The sequence below is a fragment of the Parus major genome, chromosome 2 (genome assembly GCF_001522545.3).
Source record: "Parus major isolate Abel chromosome 2, Parus_major1.1, whole genome shotgun sequence".
NCBI lineage: Eukaryota > Metazoa > Chordata > Aves > Passeriformes > Paridae > Parus > Parus major.
The window spans coordinates 34,605,219-34,627,180 of NC_031769.1; the positions used below are offsets into that span (position 1 = coordinate 34,605,219).

The window sequence follows — 21,962 nt, forward strand, 5'->3', positions numbered from 1 at the left end:
GAAAGAAATGCAGTGTTAATTCTTTCTTAAGCTTTTTTTAAAGTTTAATGAAATCCAAACTGATGTTATCAATTATGTTATCGCCTCCCCACAGTTTCAAATTCTTTGCTTTCCATTTTCCACGTCCTGACTTATTAAAATAAACTGTGCATGTTATTGTAGTTATTCAACAACATTTTAGGAAATCAAATGTAACTCAATTTCCAACAGCTGACACAAAATGCTGACGTAATTCAAACACTCTCATTAAAGGAGAAATAGCATGAAAATAATTTTTTATTAATTTCAAGTATAAACTAGTAATTTCTATTTTTGCTTATCCAATACAAATTATCTCCCCTCTGGTCAGTTCCAACATTAACTCTTAGAGATATTTTACACCATCATAACAGATTGTGTTTAATCCCTGAAACATACCAAAATTAATTTGTGAGACAAGAAGAATGAAACAAGATTCAAGATTCAACGGTGTTCCACATTCCTTGCAGAGTACTCTAGAGGACACAGCAACTCAGCAGCCTTAATTTTTTTTGTGAGCTGTATCCACTCTAGGATTTTATCCTTTTGCTTTTCAGATTATTTTAGACATGATTTCTTTCAGATGTTATCTCCCTGTACTAGTGTGAAGAGACATTCCTACACTCCTCTGCCCAACAGTAACCCATGGCCTTGGGCCAGACCCAAACTAAAGTGCCACACCCAGTAAACCAGACCTTTGACAACAAACCCGACCCGGCCACAATCCCCTGCCAGCCCAGTCTTTTCTCTCCTTAGGTCATCAAGTGCCTTACAGTGGATAACTGACACTTACTGACAATGGAATAATAGAAAATAAACCAAGCAAAACCCTAATTAGAGACAGAATATTTCCTTTGTGCATGTAACAACCAAGAACCTGTGCCTTTAACAGATGTAAATACAAAGTAATCTGTTTAGAGTACCCTGCATAGTAGCTGCTGTAGGTCATGGCACAAGCATAGACAAAGAGCTACTTCATCTTTAAAGTCTGAACTCTAAGTCAGATTGATTGTCAGATACAGCAACAAATGAAAACACAGCAGACAGAATCCCAGGCAGGCCAAATATCTGCTTTAAATGTTACCTGTGCATCACAATGCAGATGGGACTCTAGGTTACTATACAGTTACACCAAGAACCTTTGTTGTACAATTAGCTAGCCATAGCACAAACACTGGTGATTGCTTTGTGATGCTAGCCAAAATGAACATTATGCTCCAATCAAATAGTTTTTATTGTTGTTGCTCAGCTGAGGAATTTTTTTTAAATTTTGTTTTCATTTGGGTTTTTTTGTGGTCTTTTTGTTGGTGTCACTGTTGATATTTTGGTGATGGCGGTGGTAATGTTTTATTTAAAATGCTTCTGATTATAAACATTTACAATCTATTATACTGGAAATCTCACTAATAAATATGGCCACATTTTCAGCCTACAGACATGGTGGTGTCTGTGAAGAGCTAAGCTTCAAACAAAAATCCAGGATTTTCTTTTCCTATCAACACCATAAGTTCCAGTTAGTAAAATCAAATTTGGTAGACAGAAGCTTAGCCCTTGGGTAAGTCTGCATTTTTAATACACTACTTCTACAATCAGAAGAGGCTGAAAAATCAATCTGTAAAATTAGGAAGCTGGTACCAATGCAACAGGCTTTGATGCATAATGAGGCCAATCGGGAATTATTCACAACACAAATAATTCGAAAAGGACAAACTTTGCTTTGGTCCTTAGAGGACAAAGTTTTTAACAAGTAGAATGCTGGTGTGTTTGGTTAAAAATCAAGCTACTATAATTGCAGACTGTCAAACACTTCTATGTTTCAGACAGCATAAAACCCTCAGCTTATTCTGCTCATCCAGAATGTTCAGGATTTAAATTTACAAATAATGGGTATTACTCTGAGTAAAAGCAAAAGCATATAATTTTATCATCAGTGTTTGTGTATAATCTGCTTGAAGGCCTGGTATACGTTCGTATGTGTCTTTCTCATTTTACAATTACCTAATTTCAGCATTTAAAGATTCCTTTAACAGCAGTTCTAAAATTCCACTTTGTTCCAAAGTCTATGCAAAATACAGTTGTATCACTTCCACTTCCAGAAAACAATTCAGTTTTGTTTAACGTGCTGCCTTGCACCATCATCATCTTCCTCTTCTACTACAGGTTAGAACGAGTCAGCCAGGGAAATTCCTGCAAGTAAAAAAACAAGCCAACACAGAATAAAAACCACATCAGAATGGGCAAACAGTAAGAGGAACAGTTAACTACCAGAGGCAATCCACAGGATATAAAGACTGCTCAGAAATGTTTCATCTTTGGTCTAGAATGAAAAGGAATAACCTTAAATTCTGCAAACAATCACTAAGGACACTATATGTTAATAACAGCCAGTGGGGGAAAACCCCAAACAAGCAGATAGCAAGGAAAGCAGTTGGCACGGTGTAAAAGAACCTATTTTCTCCATCTCCCAAATCTAAGAACTATCTTTCTGCCTTGCAACCATGTCTGCCTCCTCTGAGGTTTAAGTGATAGTCCCTAAGGTTTCCAGAAGCTCACCACCATGAAGCTTGCAGAAAAGCAAAGGAAAACACATACATACCTGTTTCTTTCTCTCAGACTGTGGATCAATCATTACATTTATAAGAGATGGTGTCTGCTTGTCAGTCACACTCGCTCTCAGAGCATTCTGCAATTCTTCTGGTGTTTTAACAAAGTATCCTTTACCTCCAAAGGCAGACATAATTTTCTCATAGTGTGCATTTGGCAGGAGAGAAACAGGAGGTACACTGTAACAGAATGGAAAACATGATTAATGGCACAGGAAAATTGCCAAGCTGACTAATTTAATTACTTCAGCACCAACTTTAAAGCGCAAGATGATTTTTGTGCTGGCCTGATGAATTCTTCTGGGCTGAAAGAACTATGGTTCCTGTATCACCTGTAAAACTATAGAAAGAACTATAGCTCCTGTAAGATGTGCTTATAGGGTACCACACTCATATTTATCTTGTGGAGACATTCCTCAGCAAAGCTTTTGCCTAGTTCTCTTCATACAGAGATCTCAGATCAGAAGCAGATGTCCTGTGTAAACTCAGAACTCAAGTCTCAGGCAATTTTGGAGAGTATCAGGATTTTGAAAGTTAGTCCACTATGAACTTTGTACTGCGTTGGCTGAACTGCAGCAGGAACCTGAGAAAACTGTGACAGAGAATCATCTCTCTGCTGCACTGTTGTGCAAACAGTAGGCTGGAATTAGGTTGGCTGTTTGCTTTAGGTAACTGGTTCTTACTTACATGAACTCAGCCCAGGACTAAATTGGTTTTATAGAATTAATTTTAATAGAGATCATAAAACATTAAAAATTAAGATAATTTGGTCACTTCCTCCATGGTTGACAGGACATACTTTGAAGATGCTTACCATGTAGCAGGGTCACCAAACTTTAACATCTCCTCCCAGGAATTTGCATCCAAACCAGTGTAAATCCCATTGTTGTTTACTACAATAATCAGGATTGGCAAGTTGTATCTAAAAAAAAGACACATTTGGAAGAATTCTGAAATACTTGCCCCCTTCTGTAAGATGTTAAGAGTGTAATTTTCCTTATAAGGAAAAAACCAAAACCACTTCCACCTGAAATATGATTTAATCATAGCTGGTAAAGCACTACACATCACAACATAAAAAATGAGCACGTATGTATTTTGGTTTGTTTTTATGTGTTTTATGTTTTACCCCACCTACTAGCAGCTAAAGTCTTCTTTAAGTTAAAGTGACCCTGAAGAGCATCTTCTTGAGCCAAGAAAACCAGTTACCTGCAGATAGTCTCCACCTCCATTCCAGAAAATCCGAAAGCACTATCCCCTTCTATGCAGACAACTCGCCTTCCAGGTGTGTGGTCCCTGGCTACCATTGCAGCTGCTATGGCAAAACCCAGCCCCACTCCCATGGTTCCAAAAGTACCTGCATCAAGCCTAAAGGGAGAATACAGAATTACTATGCCTTTATTTCTATTCAATCTCTTCAATTAACCCATGGTGCCTTTTACTTTTAACATCTTTGCCATATAATATTCAAACACTGTTTTATAAACAATTGGTATAGATACCACATGTAGTGATCAATATATTCAGCCAAACATTTGATAAAACAGCAAATGTTTTAAGTGATATAAACATACTGGAACTCAAATTAAAATGAGGAACTCTTGTACACTAGTGCTACAGTAAAAAATTATTCTCATATGCTTTTAGCTTGCATAGTAACAGTATTTCAAAAACATTCAATTACTGTAGAGACAGACAACATGAAATATTTCTATATTTAATTCCTTGAAAATATAACTATTAGTCTGAAAGCCATTGATTAAATACTGCTGTTCAAATTTTAGTCTTCTGTTCAACCATTTGAAATCAAATTGAAAGCTATAATTTAGTTAGATCATTTCAATCAGAAGCACATAATGGATACAAAAGTACATAAAGCACTAGATTATTCTAGGGTTAAATGCTCAAATTTGCTTTCAGATATGTGCAGTGCAGTCTGAAGAGACAACCAGTAACATGACTGTGTCCTTATTTTAAATAAGAGGGGAAAATGCACACTCTTTCCCGAACTCCACTTGAAGTACATGGGTTTTCTTGGTTGTTTTGTTCACAAAGCAGTATTTGGAGTACCCACATCTTAGGCATGCAGGTTTACATGAAAGCATGCCCAATATACAATCCAATTTTCAAGTTTTCCCCATTTTGAAGTGTTCCAGAGAAAAACTCTTCATGAATTCTTTTCAACATGAGAATCTCAATGAGTGTTTTTATTTTTCATCGATATTTACCACAGACTCTGAACACAGAAACAAGCATCTAGGTCAGGGAATTGAACACAATGCTCATCACTCACTTTCCACAAGAGAGCGAGCAACTATCATCATTCTGCTGCAGAGCACACAGAGGATTGTTAAAATCTATGACAGGACATCAGTATGTGAGTGGAAAACTTTCCTTAATCCCTCTCTCAACATATTATACTTCTGTTTTCCAGACCATTATACTTCTTAGCTAAATGAAAACATTTATGCAGAAATGTAGCCTGCTGAGTCAGAACAAAAGATATCACACCTTTGACGGGGATAGAAATTTGGAAGCATAGTTCGTCCAATGTCCATGGTGTTTGCTCCCTCGCTTACTAAAATGCAGTCCTTGGGTATCAGTTCTCTGATGTGATGAAAGACTGTATAATAATTCATAGGCAGAGATTTCTGTAATGCTAATCCCTTAAAAAGAAAAGATATTAGTAAGTCCCCTGAATAGAATTTAAGGTGAAAAACAGAGACACATAAATAATAATGATGGAAATAAAAATACACTCTGCTAGGTAAAGCTGGAGCATTTGCTTTTGCACACACATCAAGGTCACTCCTGTATCTGTTCTGGTGACACAACATATTTATCAGAGGCTCAACAAGCTCAGCAACCCTTCAATGGCCTATCATTAGCAGAAGCTATTAAAACTCAGTTTAACCCAAGAGGCACATGAAATTTTGCTGCACCCGGGTAGGACTATTGACAACCCTATCTGAGCTGTCATCTGTGTGCTGGGAGGTAATTCAAAAGAGCAATCTGCTAGAATGAATTTAAATCCCAGTCTCAGGAACATGCATCTCAAGTTGCAGAAAAATGAGTTACATAAAGTTAGGTATATACCTAACATCTATGTATATCTATCTATGTATATCTATCTATGTATATCTATCTATGTATCTATGTATCTATCTATCTATCATATATATATATATATAACATACACATTATATATATATATACTTTATAGATACATATCTGTTGATATGTATATATAGGTCTATACCAAGCATCTGTTGTCTCTTGGTCTTAACAGCTACTTGCTTTTAACATAGATTAAACCTAGACCAGCACTGCCAACAATGATTACAATTAGAAGAAAGTTAAAAATGCATCTTCACCTAAACCAGCTTCCACTTGGAATACTTGGATAATCTGTCTGTTGCTTACAAGTCACTGCCCATAATACAGCAGCTCTGGCTGTGGTCTTCTACTAATGACTTTAAGAATCCAATCCCAAAGTGTAATGATTTCTATACAGTTTGAATTTACACAAAATCACAGCATACTTAACCTATAATGCTTACAGTTCCTAAGCAAAAGAGTAAGCCTGTAGCAGAATGGTACAAATCTTCAAAGTCTGGGTGTCTTAAATGAGAAATAATTGAGGAGGTTGGATATAGACCAGTTACAAAACTGACAATGCATCAGTGCCTGTTATAGCAAAAAACCTTTTAATTTCTTTAATGTCACACTACCTTTGATCTTTCCACGTTGTTCTTTATTTTCTCTCTTAGCTTCTGCCACCACTCTGAATTAGAAGGGTATTTCCATGATCTTTTGTTGAATTCTTCTAAGAGCTGGAATAATATTGAAATGTTGTAGAGGGGTCTTTCAATATGTTTAAAATACCACAAAAACATCAATAATAACATTATCAAGAATGACCCCAGCACAGTCATAGAAACACTAATCAGAATTTTTATAAATATGCAATTTGAGATGGGATATACAACATGAATATACTGCCTGAAAAATGGTTTTCCTTGAACTGTTGTGGTTCTTTTTTTTCTTTTCTTTTTAACTGGCAACTTCACATGAATCAAGAGGAAATTGAGGTCAAAGCCAGAGGACACGGGACATTACGTTACCTGCTCAGTCACAGCATTTAGGTCACCTAATAAAGTTGCAGTTGGCCTTACATTGTTTCCCAGCTCTTCTGCACAAATATCAATCTGTATTTCACAAGAAAGGAAACCATTAACTCAAGGATATTAAGGAAAACTTTTTCTGTCAGTTCAAGTGAGGAATATGGCCTAACATACATAGATGTCTAACATTGTCTTCATAGCTTGTTTTGGCTGTACAGGTAACTTCCTTTGCTTTTCCTTGACATGACATCAGGAAATCCTTTATACAAAGTAAAACCCTATGGTACACACCTATTTTAATAAAAAGTCATAGGTATCCTTAAAAAGACTTAAAAAGTCTTATATATCCTTGATTGCTTGCTTCTCTCAAGCTCCTGCAGGCACTGTAGAACCTTATTACAACACTGTATGACAGCTAAAAATCTAGGCTCAAGTCTTAAAGTCTATACAAAGCAGCAATTTTTTCACTGAGAAAACTGTGTACATGCTACTTGACAGTAAGAACTTAGTTAGCATGAAGAAACTTAAAAGTAAGTGGCAACTACTGAAGCAAATGTATCAGTGATGCATGAACCCCCTAAGGTTACATAAATTTTTATTTTTGACCAGGTCACACAGACTATCACACACTGACTTAGTATTTTAATGCTAATCTCTGATAGTGGAAAAAAAAGATGAAAAAATATTTTCTTTAGATTTTTTAGGAAGAAGAAACATAAAATATGTATTATTTATAAAAATAATAATTGCAGAAATAACATGTATCTTAAAAAATTTAGCTTAAAAAATAATGTTATTGCAAAGTTTGGAACTTTAGACTGTGTTCTAGGTCAGTAAGCAGAACAGCTGACATGCTGGATCAACTACTACTATTTGATCACAGACTCTTGGGAAGGAGATTTTAATGACACAATTTAAAGACTTCTCTTTCTAAGAGCTGGAAGATTATCAAATGCATTAATTAGTTAAACAGCCTTTCCTCCTCTTATTTCATTTCCAAGTGACTGAGCTCTTACATTATGACAGGATCTGAAAGCAGTTATTTGTCAGAAAAATTCAGCCAAGAGAGCAGTATGAAAGAATCAACAATTTCAGAGTTTTCTTTCAATCATAGAAATTCCAATGCTTCAAAGATCAACAACAGTATTGTGAGCCTAAACCTCTATTAGTCAACTGCATGGAAGTGTCTGCCCTCCTCATTACATAGCAGCACCAAGCTCTTGACACTAGGAACAATACTGTAAGCATTCTTAGAAAAAAATTAGGAAGTAAAAACAATAATTAAAGATATCGTAAGTATTTCTGGAGACCATAACTATATGCACTATACTGCACTGTCCATATGGCATCACTTGCCACATGACATACATTACCAAAATAATTTACAATAATTGCTCTGGGCAATGGTAGAACACAGAAGACTTCCATTAAATTATAATATTTTTCCTGCTTACCTGAATAACCTTTACATCCTGTCGATACCTTGGTGGAAGACCAAAATGCAAAATCCAATTCAACCTTGCACCAAGCAAGATGATTACATCAGCATGCTGTAATGCCCTAATAAAGGGAAATGACAGACCCAGATAAGAAAGAATCACATCAAACAGACTTTATAAAATTAGAAGCAATCCTAACCACCACAGCAAACCCCATAATACACATATAACTCTTCCTTCCTCTAAGCTGCTTACTTAGCCCCTGCATCCTTTTATACAGCCAATTACCAAGCCATTCTTGAGCTAAGGAACTTAAGAAGAAAATTAATTACTATTTTCCTACTACACAGTATGTAGGAGAGGAATCACTACATTAGGAGACCAACAAGATGCTAGAATAATGCTGAGGTTAAGGCAGAAGACTCACTATTGTGACACTGGCAACAGCGGGTGCCAAAATTAAGATTGTACGGGCTTCTCAGTTTAGTCTCTCATCAATTTATTTTTCAGATAGGCAGACAATATTTGGTATATTCTTTTATTCTCCATTCTTCCTGGCAGTGTGCTTAACAGTGATAAAGCTAAGATGCTCAGCAATGGACAGCATTTTACTTTCAGGGTATAAAAATGGTCCATTTGCAAACCGACTCTGTGCATATTCATACATATTAGGGGTTCTTAGAGTCTGTTCACACGAATTTTGCCAAGAGCCAAAAAAAACCCCATATAAAAACTACTTTAAACATAGTCTTTCAGTATAGTTTGAAATACCTTATTTTTCTTTGTAAATAAAGTGCAATTTAGAGGTAGGGTACTGCAAACACCACAGAGACAACAGCTGGCAGAATTTCAACTGCAACATGGGCTGTTCAAGCTTCTGTTTATGGTGCTAAAGCAAAAAGAAGTCATTTGTCTAGTGCACAAAGTTAAATGTTTAACATAAACTGTTTGCCAGCTCTGTTTTATGTTACAAAACACACACTAGCAACATTGATACATCTACTTGCCATAGGTTTCATAGCTATAGAATATAATGTATCTCAAAGTGTCTTCCTGGTCAGCATTCTAAAGTAATCCACTTAAATCTGATGTTCCCCTTCCCAGCAAGATCTTCAGTGCTCTACAGTGAGGTGCAAAACACGGTTGAAAAAATTTTTGTGGTATGAATTTTCTCTTCCCTGGCATCTTGTAGAACACCAAAATCCCCAGCTGTTTCTCAGTTGATAGGACTAGAAGCCTTGCTTTATATTTACGTTGATCTTGCTGCAGCTACACAATTTGGATGGTTATCAGGAACTACTCCTTTTGCCATTGGTGTAGGCAAAAAAGGCAGTCCACAAAGGTCCACCAGCTTCCTGATGTTGTTTTCAGCATGTGAATAAGCAGCACCTGAATGAAATGAATGAGACTGGTTAATACTACAGAAACCAACTGTATTTGCTTGAACTTCAATTAAGCTGATTACATTATGGCAGAAAGAGTACTGTTTCCTATTATGAATGCTGCCTGTTATTTTTCATTCTGAAGAACTCAAAACAAAACATGTCAAACCACAGATATCTGTGCTTAAAATTTCACATATTTTTCTGAAAAGTTTTGTTTGCTTGGTTTTTTTGTAAGACTTCAGCTGAACTATTTTATCAATTTTTATGAAGTAGGGCAGGGAAAAATAGGAGATCTTGTTTATTTAAAATGACAATTTTTTAGTGGGTGAAGTTTGGTATTATGGGACAGAGACTTCTGCAGCAGCAACATGAGATGACCCTTATATTGTGTCATGTAACTTCTTGCTTACCCCCTGCATGCTGCTGTACCACATGCTCCATAACAACCTGCCCAAAAACTCGACTATAAGCCTTTAGTGAAAAGAGAGACACATGAACAAGTCCTTGCAAAGGTATGTGTTTGTGCTCACATTTCCTGTGACACTGCAGCAGTACATGGCTGCTGAACTAAGCTTGCCCAGGGAACTTGGAATAATTGACTGGTCCTTGTGCAATGGCTTGAATCTGTGAGTCTTAAATCCTGACAAATGTACTCTTGTAAATCTTTAAAAAAATCTGCTAACAACAATATATAGCACCAAGACCAGGTACATTTGTTGAGTAGATTCTCAGATGCTGACATTGACAAAACACAGATTTTTTGATTTTTTTTTTGAGTTTTCCACCTTTTACTTTCAAGGAACACCCTCTTCTTCATGTGTATCCAGCCAGTGAGAAAAAAAAATCTCCATAATCTCTTCTGACCTACCTTCTGTTTTCAATTTCATTACCTAATCAATCATAAGATCCATCTCATTTCAACCATTGCACTCCCTAATTAAACATAGATAGAGATCATTCCCCACATCTGCATGAAGCAGCCTGAGTTAAATGAGCTGGTTATTTTAATTCTGTTCCTAGCTGACCTTTATCTTCAACAGAAACACCACTGCACTGGCTAACACTCCACAAGGAGGCACAAAAGAAGTGAACCAGCACAGAGAATAATTACCCTCTATCTCCAGGAATTGATTAAAAAGGCAAAGTACAACGAAAAGTCTATAAAACAGCAACAGCAGCAGCACCTGTTATGTTGCTGTATATACCCACACAGGTAGGCTGCCACTTTCAGTAAGAAGCAACAGAAAAATGACCTTTGCTTACTCTGATTCTTGCTATATATGCCAGAGCATCAGACAGAGAATATAACTTATTTAATAGAACTGAAATAGTTCAGAATTTCTGAAGTGATCCCTTGGTATTTGCTCTAGGATTTAAGACAACTGTTATCTGATTTTTTTCTACATAAACTTGTATTTTAACAATTGATTTTTTTTTAAACTAGATGAAAAATAAGCCACTATAGAACAGAAAAATAAACTCTAAAACCAGAGCAGATTTTAACATCAAATTCCAAAGAATTTTGTGTTTGTACTCCTGGTTGGTTGGTTGGTTGGCTTGTCTGGATAAAAAGAAGATGGGTAACTCTTCTGGGGAAAAGCAATCACTGCTTTTGTCCTGAACGTGCACAGTTCAAAGCTACATCAAAGCATTCTACCTTTGCCAATGATGAGCAAAGGCTGCTTGGAAAGAGCAATGACAGAGGCTGCTTTGGATACAGCAGAGTGGTCAGCCATGCTGATGGGAGGTGGCAGACAGCATTCCACGTACCTGAAGCCAAGAAAAATAAATGAGGCTCATTAAAAAATTCTAAACAAGAAATGCTGAAAGACAAAACCTATTGTTTAGCATAAAATTGCATGTTACAGCATTTATTAGAACAGGAAATATTTTTTTCAAAACAGGCTTTGAAGTTTTCCCTTCTTGTTTCTTTAATCTTGTAGGTAGTGTTGTTTCAGAGATTTACAGAGTGACATCATTATATTATCATGTTAACTCATTCTTCTTTGCACATTTCATTACAAACTGTAATCTGTATCATGTTATGATGGAATGTTACATTCAGAGGCTTGAATTTCTTGTTTTAGGAAAATAAAATATGAAATTAACCTATAAATAAATTTTCTTTCATTCAGTGATTTGAAAAATAATGAACGTAATCTTTACGCACTTGACAGAGCTCTTATTCACCTGCAGATTCACAAAATCCCCGGGTATGTCAATATAGCAGGAACCTGGACGACCATACATACTGGTTCTTACAGCCTAGGAAACATACAACCACAGTTCTAATCATTGTTTGACAGGATTTTAAAAATATTTACATTAAAAAAATATTTGCATTCCAAAAAAGAAAGAAAACTCTTCTGTAGAGTTCTCTTCTGCAGAGAAGGTGCACAGCTACATTTTTCTGATTGATCATAGTGGCAGCTTCCATGAATTGATTTAAACCAAAAAAATAAAGTTCTGACAGCTATTTATACTTTCTCTTATATATCAGCTGAAGCCTTTCAGCAGACATGCAGTATTAAACTCTCAATTTGATGTACAGTATTAGACTCTCAATTATTTGCTTAATTTGCAATGAGACAACTGCATTATCAGCTGCTATGTTTGGAGATACAAAATTAAACACTCATGCTGAATTCTACTTAAAGTTGCACAAACAGAGTAAAACCAAGATAATCAATTCCTCCATTTTCTATTACTTTTGATCCCAGCTCTTCTATTGCAGGTAGATGCTCTGCTGAATTTGCACTTCTGGAAACAGTGTGACTGTATGCAGAATTTAGGCTGACGTGGCTGAAGGGCTGCTAGAGCAGTACCAAGAGACTTCTCTAATCCTCTCTGAAGCACTAAGATAAGGATGTGTTTCCTCTCACTCTCAAAAAAAACCCCAAAGCAAAAACTAAACTCAAACCCCAAACACAACCATCCCCACTGCCCCCTCCAAATCTCCTTCACATGACAGTGGTAAAACAGCTGAAGCATTACATTTCTAATTATTGCATCTCTCCCTAAAAGCATTTATTTCATAAAAATTTTCCAGCTCCCTCTGAAGCTAACAAAAACCACCACCCAGTACTGCTTACTGGGATCAGTAAGCACCAGACTGGACTAGGATCTATTTCTAGCCTATACCATGGCATAGTTCATAAAGCAGAATCTCCCCAACTGTTAATTTACCCAACCAACCATCACCTCCTATCTGCCAGAGCAAACTACTTAGAGTAACAACTATACAAAAATAAACCCTCAAAAATTAAACAGGAGACAGTTGCCTGATGTTCTGTTGTTAATTTTGTATTTTTTCATACCTTTTCAATAACAGCAGGAATAACTTCCAAGCTGCTTGGGCGGACAGAGAGTTTGTTGTACAGCCTGCCAGCTTCAACCTGAATAAAGGCAAATAACCATTATATTGATTTAGCCAAGTGATTTGCTCATTTCCTTCTCATTTCAACATGAAAAGAATAAAAGAAATGTCAGATGAAAAGCAATAAGGTGGAAACCTTCCCATAGAAAAATGCAGTAGCAGCTGATGAAAATAGTCAAAACCATACTCATTCCTCTGAGTACTTAAGTATTTTGGCTTTTTTTTTTCCCTCACCCATAAACTGGTTTATTTTCTAGGACATTTTGCTTTTGTCCATCTCAGAACAAACAAAGGTTATTTATTTAGCTAGCTTAAAACCTAAAACAGACTATGAATTCCAATATGAGTAGGGACAAAGACATTCCAGGCAATCTGCTGGATTTACACAATGTCAATTTTAAACCAGTAGATGGAGCAAATCAACAGCATTATAAGATCTGTTAGGAAACGGTAATGTTTGGGATTGTTTTTCCTACAATAATGAAGTAACAAGAATTATTTAACTGAAACCTTCCTGTAGAAAATTGTATGTGTGTACCTGTGGGAATTCTTGGAAAGCTCCCATAGTTTCCTGATTTCTGTCAGAAGAACCTCCAATAACAATCAAAGGCCTAGAAAAGTATATTAAAAAACATACAAAAAAACCCCGTAAGTGTGTGTATATATATATGTGTGTATATATATGTGTGTGTGTATATATATATACACACATATATATATATAAATATATATATATCATCCATAGAACTCTACAAAAACAGATACAGAATACAGAAATGGATTCCAAATATCAGAGTGTCAGACAGTAGCCTTCCCAGCAGCATTTGGGTCACCAGTTTTGGGACAATTGGGCCATATTAAGTGACTTGCATCACAGAAGTTCTAAAACCAAATCACACTGCAGGCAATTTTCATTCAAGTTTGATAATATGGGTGACATAGTGGTTAGAAGGAATGACAACACCTAATAAGAAGTCAAGAAGTATTGACTGGTCCAAAAAGTATTAAGATGTGTGTTTATAAAGAGTACTGTAGTATGCACAAGCACTAGAACTAAGAAACAAGCTAGGATACAATTTTTCAAAAAGATTATGTTTTCTTTGCATACATTTTGGAACACAGAAGTTAGCTGGCTGAGAGAACAACTGCCCGCATTTTGTTTTTAGTAAAAAACCTCCAAACCAACAAAAAATTAACATGCCTGCAAGCAGTCCTGAATTTACATTAGTTCACAGCTACATGAGGAAGGCAGAATTACTTTACAATGAGGGTTATACGTTCCACAGGAGCACATTTTTACTGTAATTTCCACAAAATATAATAAGTAATTTTCCTACAGTGAATGAAAATCTGTCTTTTATTCAAATTGTAGGTCAAACTCCTTAAAATGCTAAGTGCTGAGTCAACCGAAAAAAGTTGTTTTATTGATCTCCTTATTTATCTGCACTATATTGAAATATTGGGTCAATAGTTTTCTCAGCTTTTTCTCTTAAACAATTTCTCTTCAGATATTCTCTCCTTTGACTGCATTTATCTATACAATGTATCGTGCAGAAATATTTGCAGTGTGTTCTATGCATAACCCTAAATTTAATCACCCACAAGACTTGGGGATATGGGTATCTAGATCCAAGCTTCATAACCAGGCCATTTCTCTGCCATAAATCAAAAATCTCAGTTTGAATCACCTGGCACAGTGAAATGAGAACTTCAGGCTGTATCTTACCTCTATGAAAAATTGTTATGGAAAAATGCACTTGGTTACTGCTCTACACATTTTATTCTGCTTATTCTCTCCCCTCAGCAAAATGATTATTGCTATCCAAGACTGTTTGACAGTGACAAACCCTATGTTCCTCTCCAAATTTATTTAAATATTTTAATGAATAAGCAACTACTACTTCCCAATAATGAAATACAATTACAATCCTGGTCTACTATTTAGAAAACCAACTCCAATAGTTATATCTTGAAAAGATTTAGTTCTGTCCTTGAAGTTTTAAGTAATTCTAACTAGAAAGAAGTTTTTCCCTCAAGGAAATCATTTTACTACTGTCACAATATTTTAGACATTTTGAAGAGCAGTGCTTCTAAAGCAAGGCAGAAACATCAGTGAGGCAGAAAGAACACTTGACTATAATGAAACTAATGGTAAGTTTTATGGATTTGCAGGAGAAAAACTTGAGTAAACTGAAAAAAAAAATTACCTGCATTTCAGGGAAAGAGCATAGTACTTCAGCATGTTTGTGTTTACTCCAAATTTTACCAACTATCACACACTTGTCTTTTGAGTTTATTGTCATAGCCAGACTGAGGTACAAAATCTTGCTCAGAATGAGACAGGACAGGAGGCAGCAGCATGGCAGGTAATTTTCATCACAATATATCACAATGTTTTATTCTCAAAAATGCAGTTTTACCCTCAATAATGTCTCCTGGAAATCCGTAAGTAGATTACATGCATAGTTCCTTCTTCAAACCAAACTCCTGACTGTTCAAAAGCAAGGTTTTAATATAATCTTCCTTTTTTAGTTGAAAGTCAAGTAGTAACAGCAAAACTTTATTCAGCAACTCATTTTTTAAAAAAAGAATTTGAACACTAGAGGGCCTTTTTCAAAAGTCAGACTTGATTTGTTAACATTCCCATTACCAAACTTCCCTCATCCATCAGTGACTACTAATTCAGTGTTCCTGATCACACTGCTCTGGATCCCATTCTGTTCTGTGCACACATCTGCTCGATATTGCTACAGCTTCTTCCCAAAATACCTCGGTACAGCTTTCTGAACAGCTTTCAGTAGCACACCAGACAAAGCTGGCACATCTCAGTCAAGGCTTTCAGAAGTAAATACTTTCTCTCTACATATCATTTAATTCAATACTTAATTACTACTCTAAATGTGTGGGGATGAAATAGGGACTTTAACAATGCAGTGTTAATTTATTCACGTATGAAATACAGTAATTCAAAGGCAGTATGAATTTAAATTTAGGAAACACTTTTAGGGTGATCTCCATGATCATGAAAGCATTACAGGCTAATACTGACTTCATTTTCAAATACATCCATTCAACCAGCTGTACAGATAGATTTTTCTAAATATGCACAATGGGATAGGACAAAACCAAGAATTTTATCCATGAGAATACAAAAAATGTAACTAAATTAATTTTAATGTTGATAAAGGAAGAATTCCTTTCTGGTTATCCACATGAAAGGGGAAAAAATATTAAAATACTAAATACCATGGAGCTCAACATCTAAAAGAAGTAACAACACACAATTATTAGAATTTTAAAGGGAAAATGCAGTTAAATTACCAGCAGTTAATGGTTGCATTTGCCATCCCACCAAGGGTGTGTAAAACACCTGGACCGGACACTACAAGACATACTCCTGGTCTACACAGAAAATACAAAAACAAAAAAAGAGGAAGAGAGAAAAGGAAAATTAGCACAGAGAACACCAAATAAATAATCAACAAAAATTAGTTAGGTGCTGAAATATAGACAATTTAATTTTTACTCATGTCACCAAAACTCATGAACAGCTAGGAATTTGTATGCATAACTAAAGGCAGACATGGAAATCAGAAACTGTGATGCCTTATCTATCCAATTAGAAAGGCAAGTGAAAATTTATGTGTCACCCACACAGAGGCAGGCAATATACACAGGCTTATCCTAACACAGCTCCTGACTTCTTGTATCTCATTTGCTCCACCATCCAACATTTATATGCAATCATGTTTGCAGTTTTCTCAACTGCACTTTATCTGCAGCTACCAATGAGGAAAACTCACGCTGGAAGTGCATCTGATTCAACATAAATTTTACTGAAATTTAATTCAGGCACAGACACTTGTTATTCCAGGTGCTGAGATAAAAAATGGCAATTCATAACTAGTAAGCATTTCTTAATAGCTTCGCAAACTCTTTACATACCTGCCAGTCAAATATCCAACAGCAGATGCAGCATAACAGGCCTGTTGAAAATATTGCGTTTAGTGATACTGTTGTTATTATTATGTATACATTTAATGATATTTTGTACATAACTTTCAACAAAAATACTGAAAATAAGCAGGTACAGATTCTTTCCTGACTATAAGAGCTTAAATATAAGTAAAAGTTCCATTTTGTCATTTCCATTATAAGATGTGTCCATGAGGACTAATGCGAAGTCTCCAGACTCTTCTCTACTTCTCTCCACATTTCAGGCTCCTGTTGTTACAGGATATTACATTAGGATTATTTGGGATTTGAAATCAACCAGATTAAAAAACCCAACTGAAACCAGAACAAAACATGAAACTTCTGCTTTCCACTGCCTTCTGGATGAACATGGAAGAGGGGCTTGCAAGAGAAAGACAACAAGCAAAAATACAGCCATTCTGAATTGTATTTCAGAAATACTGAAATATATTCTGTATATTCAGAAACCAAGCAAAATGTTGAAATTTCACATTGGAGAGAATAATTAGATTATGTGGGATTGTCTTTTACAAGCTGAGCTGCTGAAATACTTCTCACTCCGGTACCACACATTTAAAGAAAAGTTGTGTTTTGAATAAAAATCACAAAAGTAACATCTACAACATGTGTTGGCATAGCTCATCAGCAGTGTCATTGCAGAGTATGTTTTTAAGCTAACCCTGTAGTGATATTAAGCATTTGGATGTAAATTTCACCTGGTAAAAAGACAGTATGTGATCAAGAAGTTTACAGATGATAACAGAACTCAAGAATTAACATGTGACATTGCCCACTCTCTCATGTTTTCATACTCCTGTCTTGAAATCAGCAAGTTCTAATACATAATGGAAAAAAAAAAACCAAACAACTAATTTCGCGATATTTTGTAATTTTTTAAAGTAAGCCTCTTTCTTTTAGAACCTGCCTCTTTCATTTTTAGAGATTTGATTTTAGTTATACTTGAGTACTCTGGTGATAAGATGCCCACTTTGCTTCCAGCTGCCATTATTAAAGAGTTCTCAAGCCTGATTCCCTTGACAGCTGCACTAACTCCAGTATATTGTATGCTCACAACTAACTAGGAATACAAATATCAAGATATTGCTTTGAATATGTAGTGATAATTATTATTAAAGATTAAGAACTAACATAAACAATGTGTGTTGTTAACAAATAACCATATAGGAAAGGGGGTTTTGAAGTTTAGAACTGATCTGGGCAATCAGTCTTCTAAACAATTGCAGCAATCTCTAATTACCCAAGGACAGATACACAAAATGCACGCCCCTGTGAAGTTGCAACACAGTTTTCACTGTTCAAAGGGCATATGGATGCAGGTGAATTGCTTCTGGCAAACTTATGCCATGTTACAGGCCACAGGAGACTGGCTTATGGGTATTGGTAGTGCTACTTCTAGCTTCATGCTTTTATTAGGTGTTTCTATTGTGCAACAGAATAGACGTTAGAATATAATAGTCTGCAGTTTTATAAGCTTTTCACAGAATCATTAAGGTTGGAAAAGACTTCCATATTCACAAAGTCCAACCTTTAACCAATCACCATCTTGTCAACTGGACCATGGCGCTCAGTGACATGTCCAGTCATTTTTTAACAGCATGGCACTCAGTGACATGTCCAGACATTTTTAACACCTCCAGGGATGGTGACTCCACCATCCTGGGCAGAATAACATAAGGATGCCAACCAAAAACTACATTGCTTGATTATTGCATCATCATGAGATTTTATTGTGTTTTAACTTGTTTATGGGCCCTATTTCCTATGAACACTACTAATCAAAATTTTACCACTTTTACAGGGAAATCCTTTTGCTACATCTGGCCTAGAAATGAGGTAGAAACTCAATCCCTGGAGTAAAATCCCTCAATTTTCCATGTATCATATACAGCTGCTTTCACCAATAAAGGAGGCAGCTGTACACATACCCCCACAGCCAGACCACACAACTGAGACATTTAAAACTATGACATGCATATATTGAGTATATCTTGAATATACTATATATAACTTTTCCTTTGCCAAGAAATTACTCTGTTATTCACTGAGGATAAAGAACAAAAACTCACTACAAGATGCAGCTTCATTCATCCTTTTTGACTCCCCAAAGGAGAGAAATCCTGATATTTTGACATTAAAACCACTCTTTGTGCTATTTTTATTCCATTAATCAAAAGCAACTCATCATTTATCAGCAGAATGTTTTTTGTCTCCCTCATCTAGTAAAGAGTAATAAATAGAACAGCATCTCATTTGGCAGTGCAAAGCAGTTTTCTCTGATAATTACAGACACACATGAGGAAATTAATTTTAATAATGTTAGTAATCACAGCAAAAACTAGAATATTTGCTAAATGGCCTACTGGAACATAAAGATTGTGCCGAATTCCCAGTTCTTCAAAGACTCAAATACACCTTTTAAACATGTTTGCATATATTTGACTCTCTCTAATGTTACAGATTTTCCATAGAGACATGCATTCCTCTAAATTCTCACATTCCAATATAAGAGTTTAAGGATCAGACAGCACAAGCATGCAGCTCACAACCACCTGATTTAGGGGAACTACTGTAACAGTACTTTGTTGAGGACTGGGACAATCCAAAAGGTTATTAGCAGCATAAATTAAGGAAAACTGACAACTGCTATAGATCAGGTAGGGAAAGCTGCTGGTCCCTCTCCCACCAGTTCAGCAGCTATCAGCCAGCTCCCCATCTTGTGCAGCAACCCTTGAAAATGACATATAAATCCGAGGTTATTATCTTCAATCTCAGACCACCCAAGAAACTACTGAGATTAAAGAGTTACTACTGTGGGAAACCAAGCAAATGCAGAACCAGCAGCATAACACCCAAATGCTGAGGAGCTTGGCTCTTAATTTCTGACACCTAAACAATAAAGTTGAAATAGACATAAATAAGAGAGCCTAAGTTCATGGTTGATTTTTGAGCACTTGTAAGCATTATTATTTTCTATAGTTGGCTGTTCTGTAAGCTTTTAAAACATAGTTAAGGAAAAAAAAATATCTATAATTACTTAAATTGTCAGAGCAAGTTCATCAATCAACGGGAAAACTTTCCTCTTTGGGCACTTAAGAACACCACATAGACAGGGGAAAAAAAAGTAAAGAAGTAGGTAATAGAGTCCTAAAAATAACTAAAACATCAACTAGAGTGAGAATGATAATACTGGAAAGTGTGTAGAAGGCTACAGAAAAACAAAAAGCCCTGGAAGAGCATCTCAAAACCTGGTAGGTATCTGACAATATATCACTTGAAGGAGATAACTTTGATAATTTGTTTCTTCTCTATCACATGCTGTCTTTAAATACTTTTTTTTCCCCTATCCTTGCTCCCTTATTGGAGAATGGCATTTTAAATGAAAGAAGATGCAATTCCCTTAACAGAAAAGGAGGGACCACTTCAAAAGGGAAGTGGGGAAAAAAGGGAGCAAAGAAACACTCAACTCAATCCACCAATGTTCTCCATGATTCCAAAATAGCAGTGGCTGCTCCTGTATAAGTTCTTTAAAGGAAAAATCAGAGACCACATTCTTTCAGGAAAACTTAAATTGTGCTTTCTTCCACTGTAAAACAGTTAAGGAGAGGGTTGGTCTCACTACAGATGTATACTTACAGCTTGTTCATTTCTCATTCCCACATATTTTATTCCAACCGCCTGGGCTGCAACTGCGATTTCAGTGACTGGAATACCAACAATGCCAAACATGTATTCAATATTCTGTAAAGAAAAATGTTGGGAAAAGTCAGACTGTTTTCTCCCAAAAGGCAGCTTTTATAAGCACATGCCAAACACAGACATGCTAACTAACTACACAGGCAGTCTAAAACTAAGGTGTAACATATATAGTCACGGAGAAGCTCACAGGTCACTGTGGAAACAGAGCTGGCATCAGCTGGTATTTGCTGCTCAGCCCTCTGTGGTTGTGAAATCCCTGGATTTTGAGTCTATAAGCAGTGGGACAATGGCTCAGTGCCTCAGTCAATGTGCATTTAGCGCTTTCTCCTGAGCAATTCTTAACCTGGGCCATGTCTGCTACATCACTTTCCTGATTCTCAGTATGTCAGCTTCCTCTACTCTGAAAATGCCTCACGGTACCTTGTGTTTTCACACTTTCACAGAAAATCAATGACAAAAAGCCCCCCAAAAATGGTTGGGAAAGTATCGTGCCCACAGAAACACAGAGATAAAGAAGACTACGCTTATCTGGATTACAACTGAACTACTTTACTATGTTTCACAGGCCACACGCAAAGTCTTCTCCCAAGACCCGTGCCAGGCCTGCAGCATCTCGAGTTGAGGGACAACACGGAGTGTTGGTCACTGTGAAGGAGGCGCGGGAGGCACATGTCACGGGGAGAGCCGCAGACATTGTTCGGCATTGCCTGGAGGTAACGGGGGGATCGGCTGAGCTCGGGAATGGGGCAGGCTGGAGGAGGGAGCAGGCTCTCTCCAGAAGGGAATCAATGTCAGCCGCCCTGGGGTCAGCAGCTCCCGGCGGCACCGGGGCCAGGCCGCTCCCGGGGCTGTGCGGTGGAACCTCCCTCCATTCCTCTCATTCCCTCCCACAAAGCGGTGCGGCGAGCCCTTTCCGTCCGCCCCCGGGAGAGCGGCAGCGCCGGTCGGGCTGAGTCCGGCCGCGCACATTCACTCGCTGCAGACTATCCCGGCCGGCGGCTCTCCCGCGCTCTTACTTGCGCCCTGAGGGCCTGGGCAATGAGCTGCGCCCCGCTGACCGACTCGCCCTCCATGTCGGCGCCGCCGCCCGCCTCGAACGGGCCGGCCCGGGCGCAGGGCGCACGCAGTGACTGACAGGCCGTTTGGCCAATCAGACAGCGGAGGGGGCGGGTCCGAGAGACCCACCTCTCACCCTGCTGGCGGGCGGCGAGGGGCGCGGACCGGAACAGCTTCCCATTGGCCAGAACGGGCAGCCAATCAGAGGCCGCGAGGTGCAGGCCCTGCAGCGTGAGGGTCGCGGTGCGCGGGGCGGGAGCGGGACGGGC

At 37.2% G+C, this 21,962-nt stretch overlaps 2 protein-coding genes across 5 annotated transcripts in view; one reads left to right on the forward strand and one right to left on the reverse strand.

Moving 5' to 3' along the window:
• Window positions 1-246: 246 nt before the first annotated feature.
• HACL1 (2-hydroxyacyl-CoA lyase 1) lies at window positions 247-21,760 on the reverse strand. Its single transcript, XM_015617641.1, has 17 exons — window positions 21,654-21,760; window positions 20,575-20,679; window positions 16,891-16,931; window positions 16,267-16,347; window positions 13,484-13,556; window positions 12,887-12,964; window positions 11,740-11,834; window positions 11,227-11,339; window positions 9,438-9,573; window positions 8,200-8,305; window positions 6,746-6,829; window positions 6,353-6,454; window positions 5,133-5,287; window positions 3,831-3,989; window positions 3,436-3,543; window positions 2,615-2,801; window positions 247-2,205 (listed from the first exon to the last, which is right to left on the reverse strand). The coding sequence occupies exons 1-17, from the start codon at window positions 21,708-21,710 to the stop codon at window positions 2,173-2,175; spliced, it is 1,713 nt and encodes a 570-aa protein (XP_015473127.1). The 5' UTR covers window positions 21,711-21,760; the 3' UTR covers window positions 247-2,172.
• Window positions 21,189-21,962, forward strand: part of BTD (biotinidase) — a 10,509-nt gene continuing 9,735 nt past the window's right edge. The window contains exon 1 of one of the 4 annotated variants that reach the window (XM_033511894.1): window positions 21,189-21,350. The gene's annotated coding sequence lies outside the window, so the exon portion shown is untranslated. Of the gene's footprint in view, window positions 21,351-21,833; window positions 21,937-21,962 lie in introns of those variants that run through there. The other 3 variants (XM_015617647.2, XM_015617645.3, XM_015617642.3) reach the window with 3 other exon arrangements.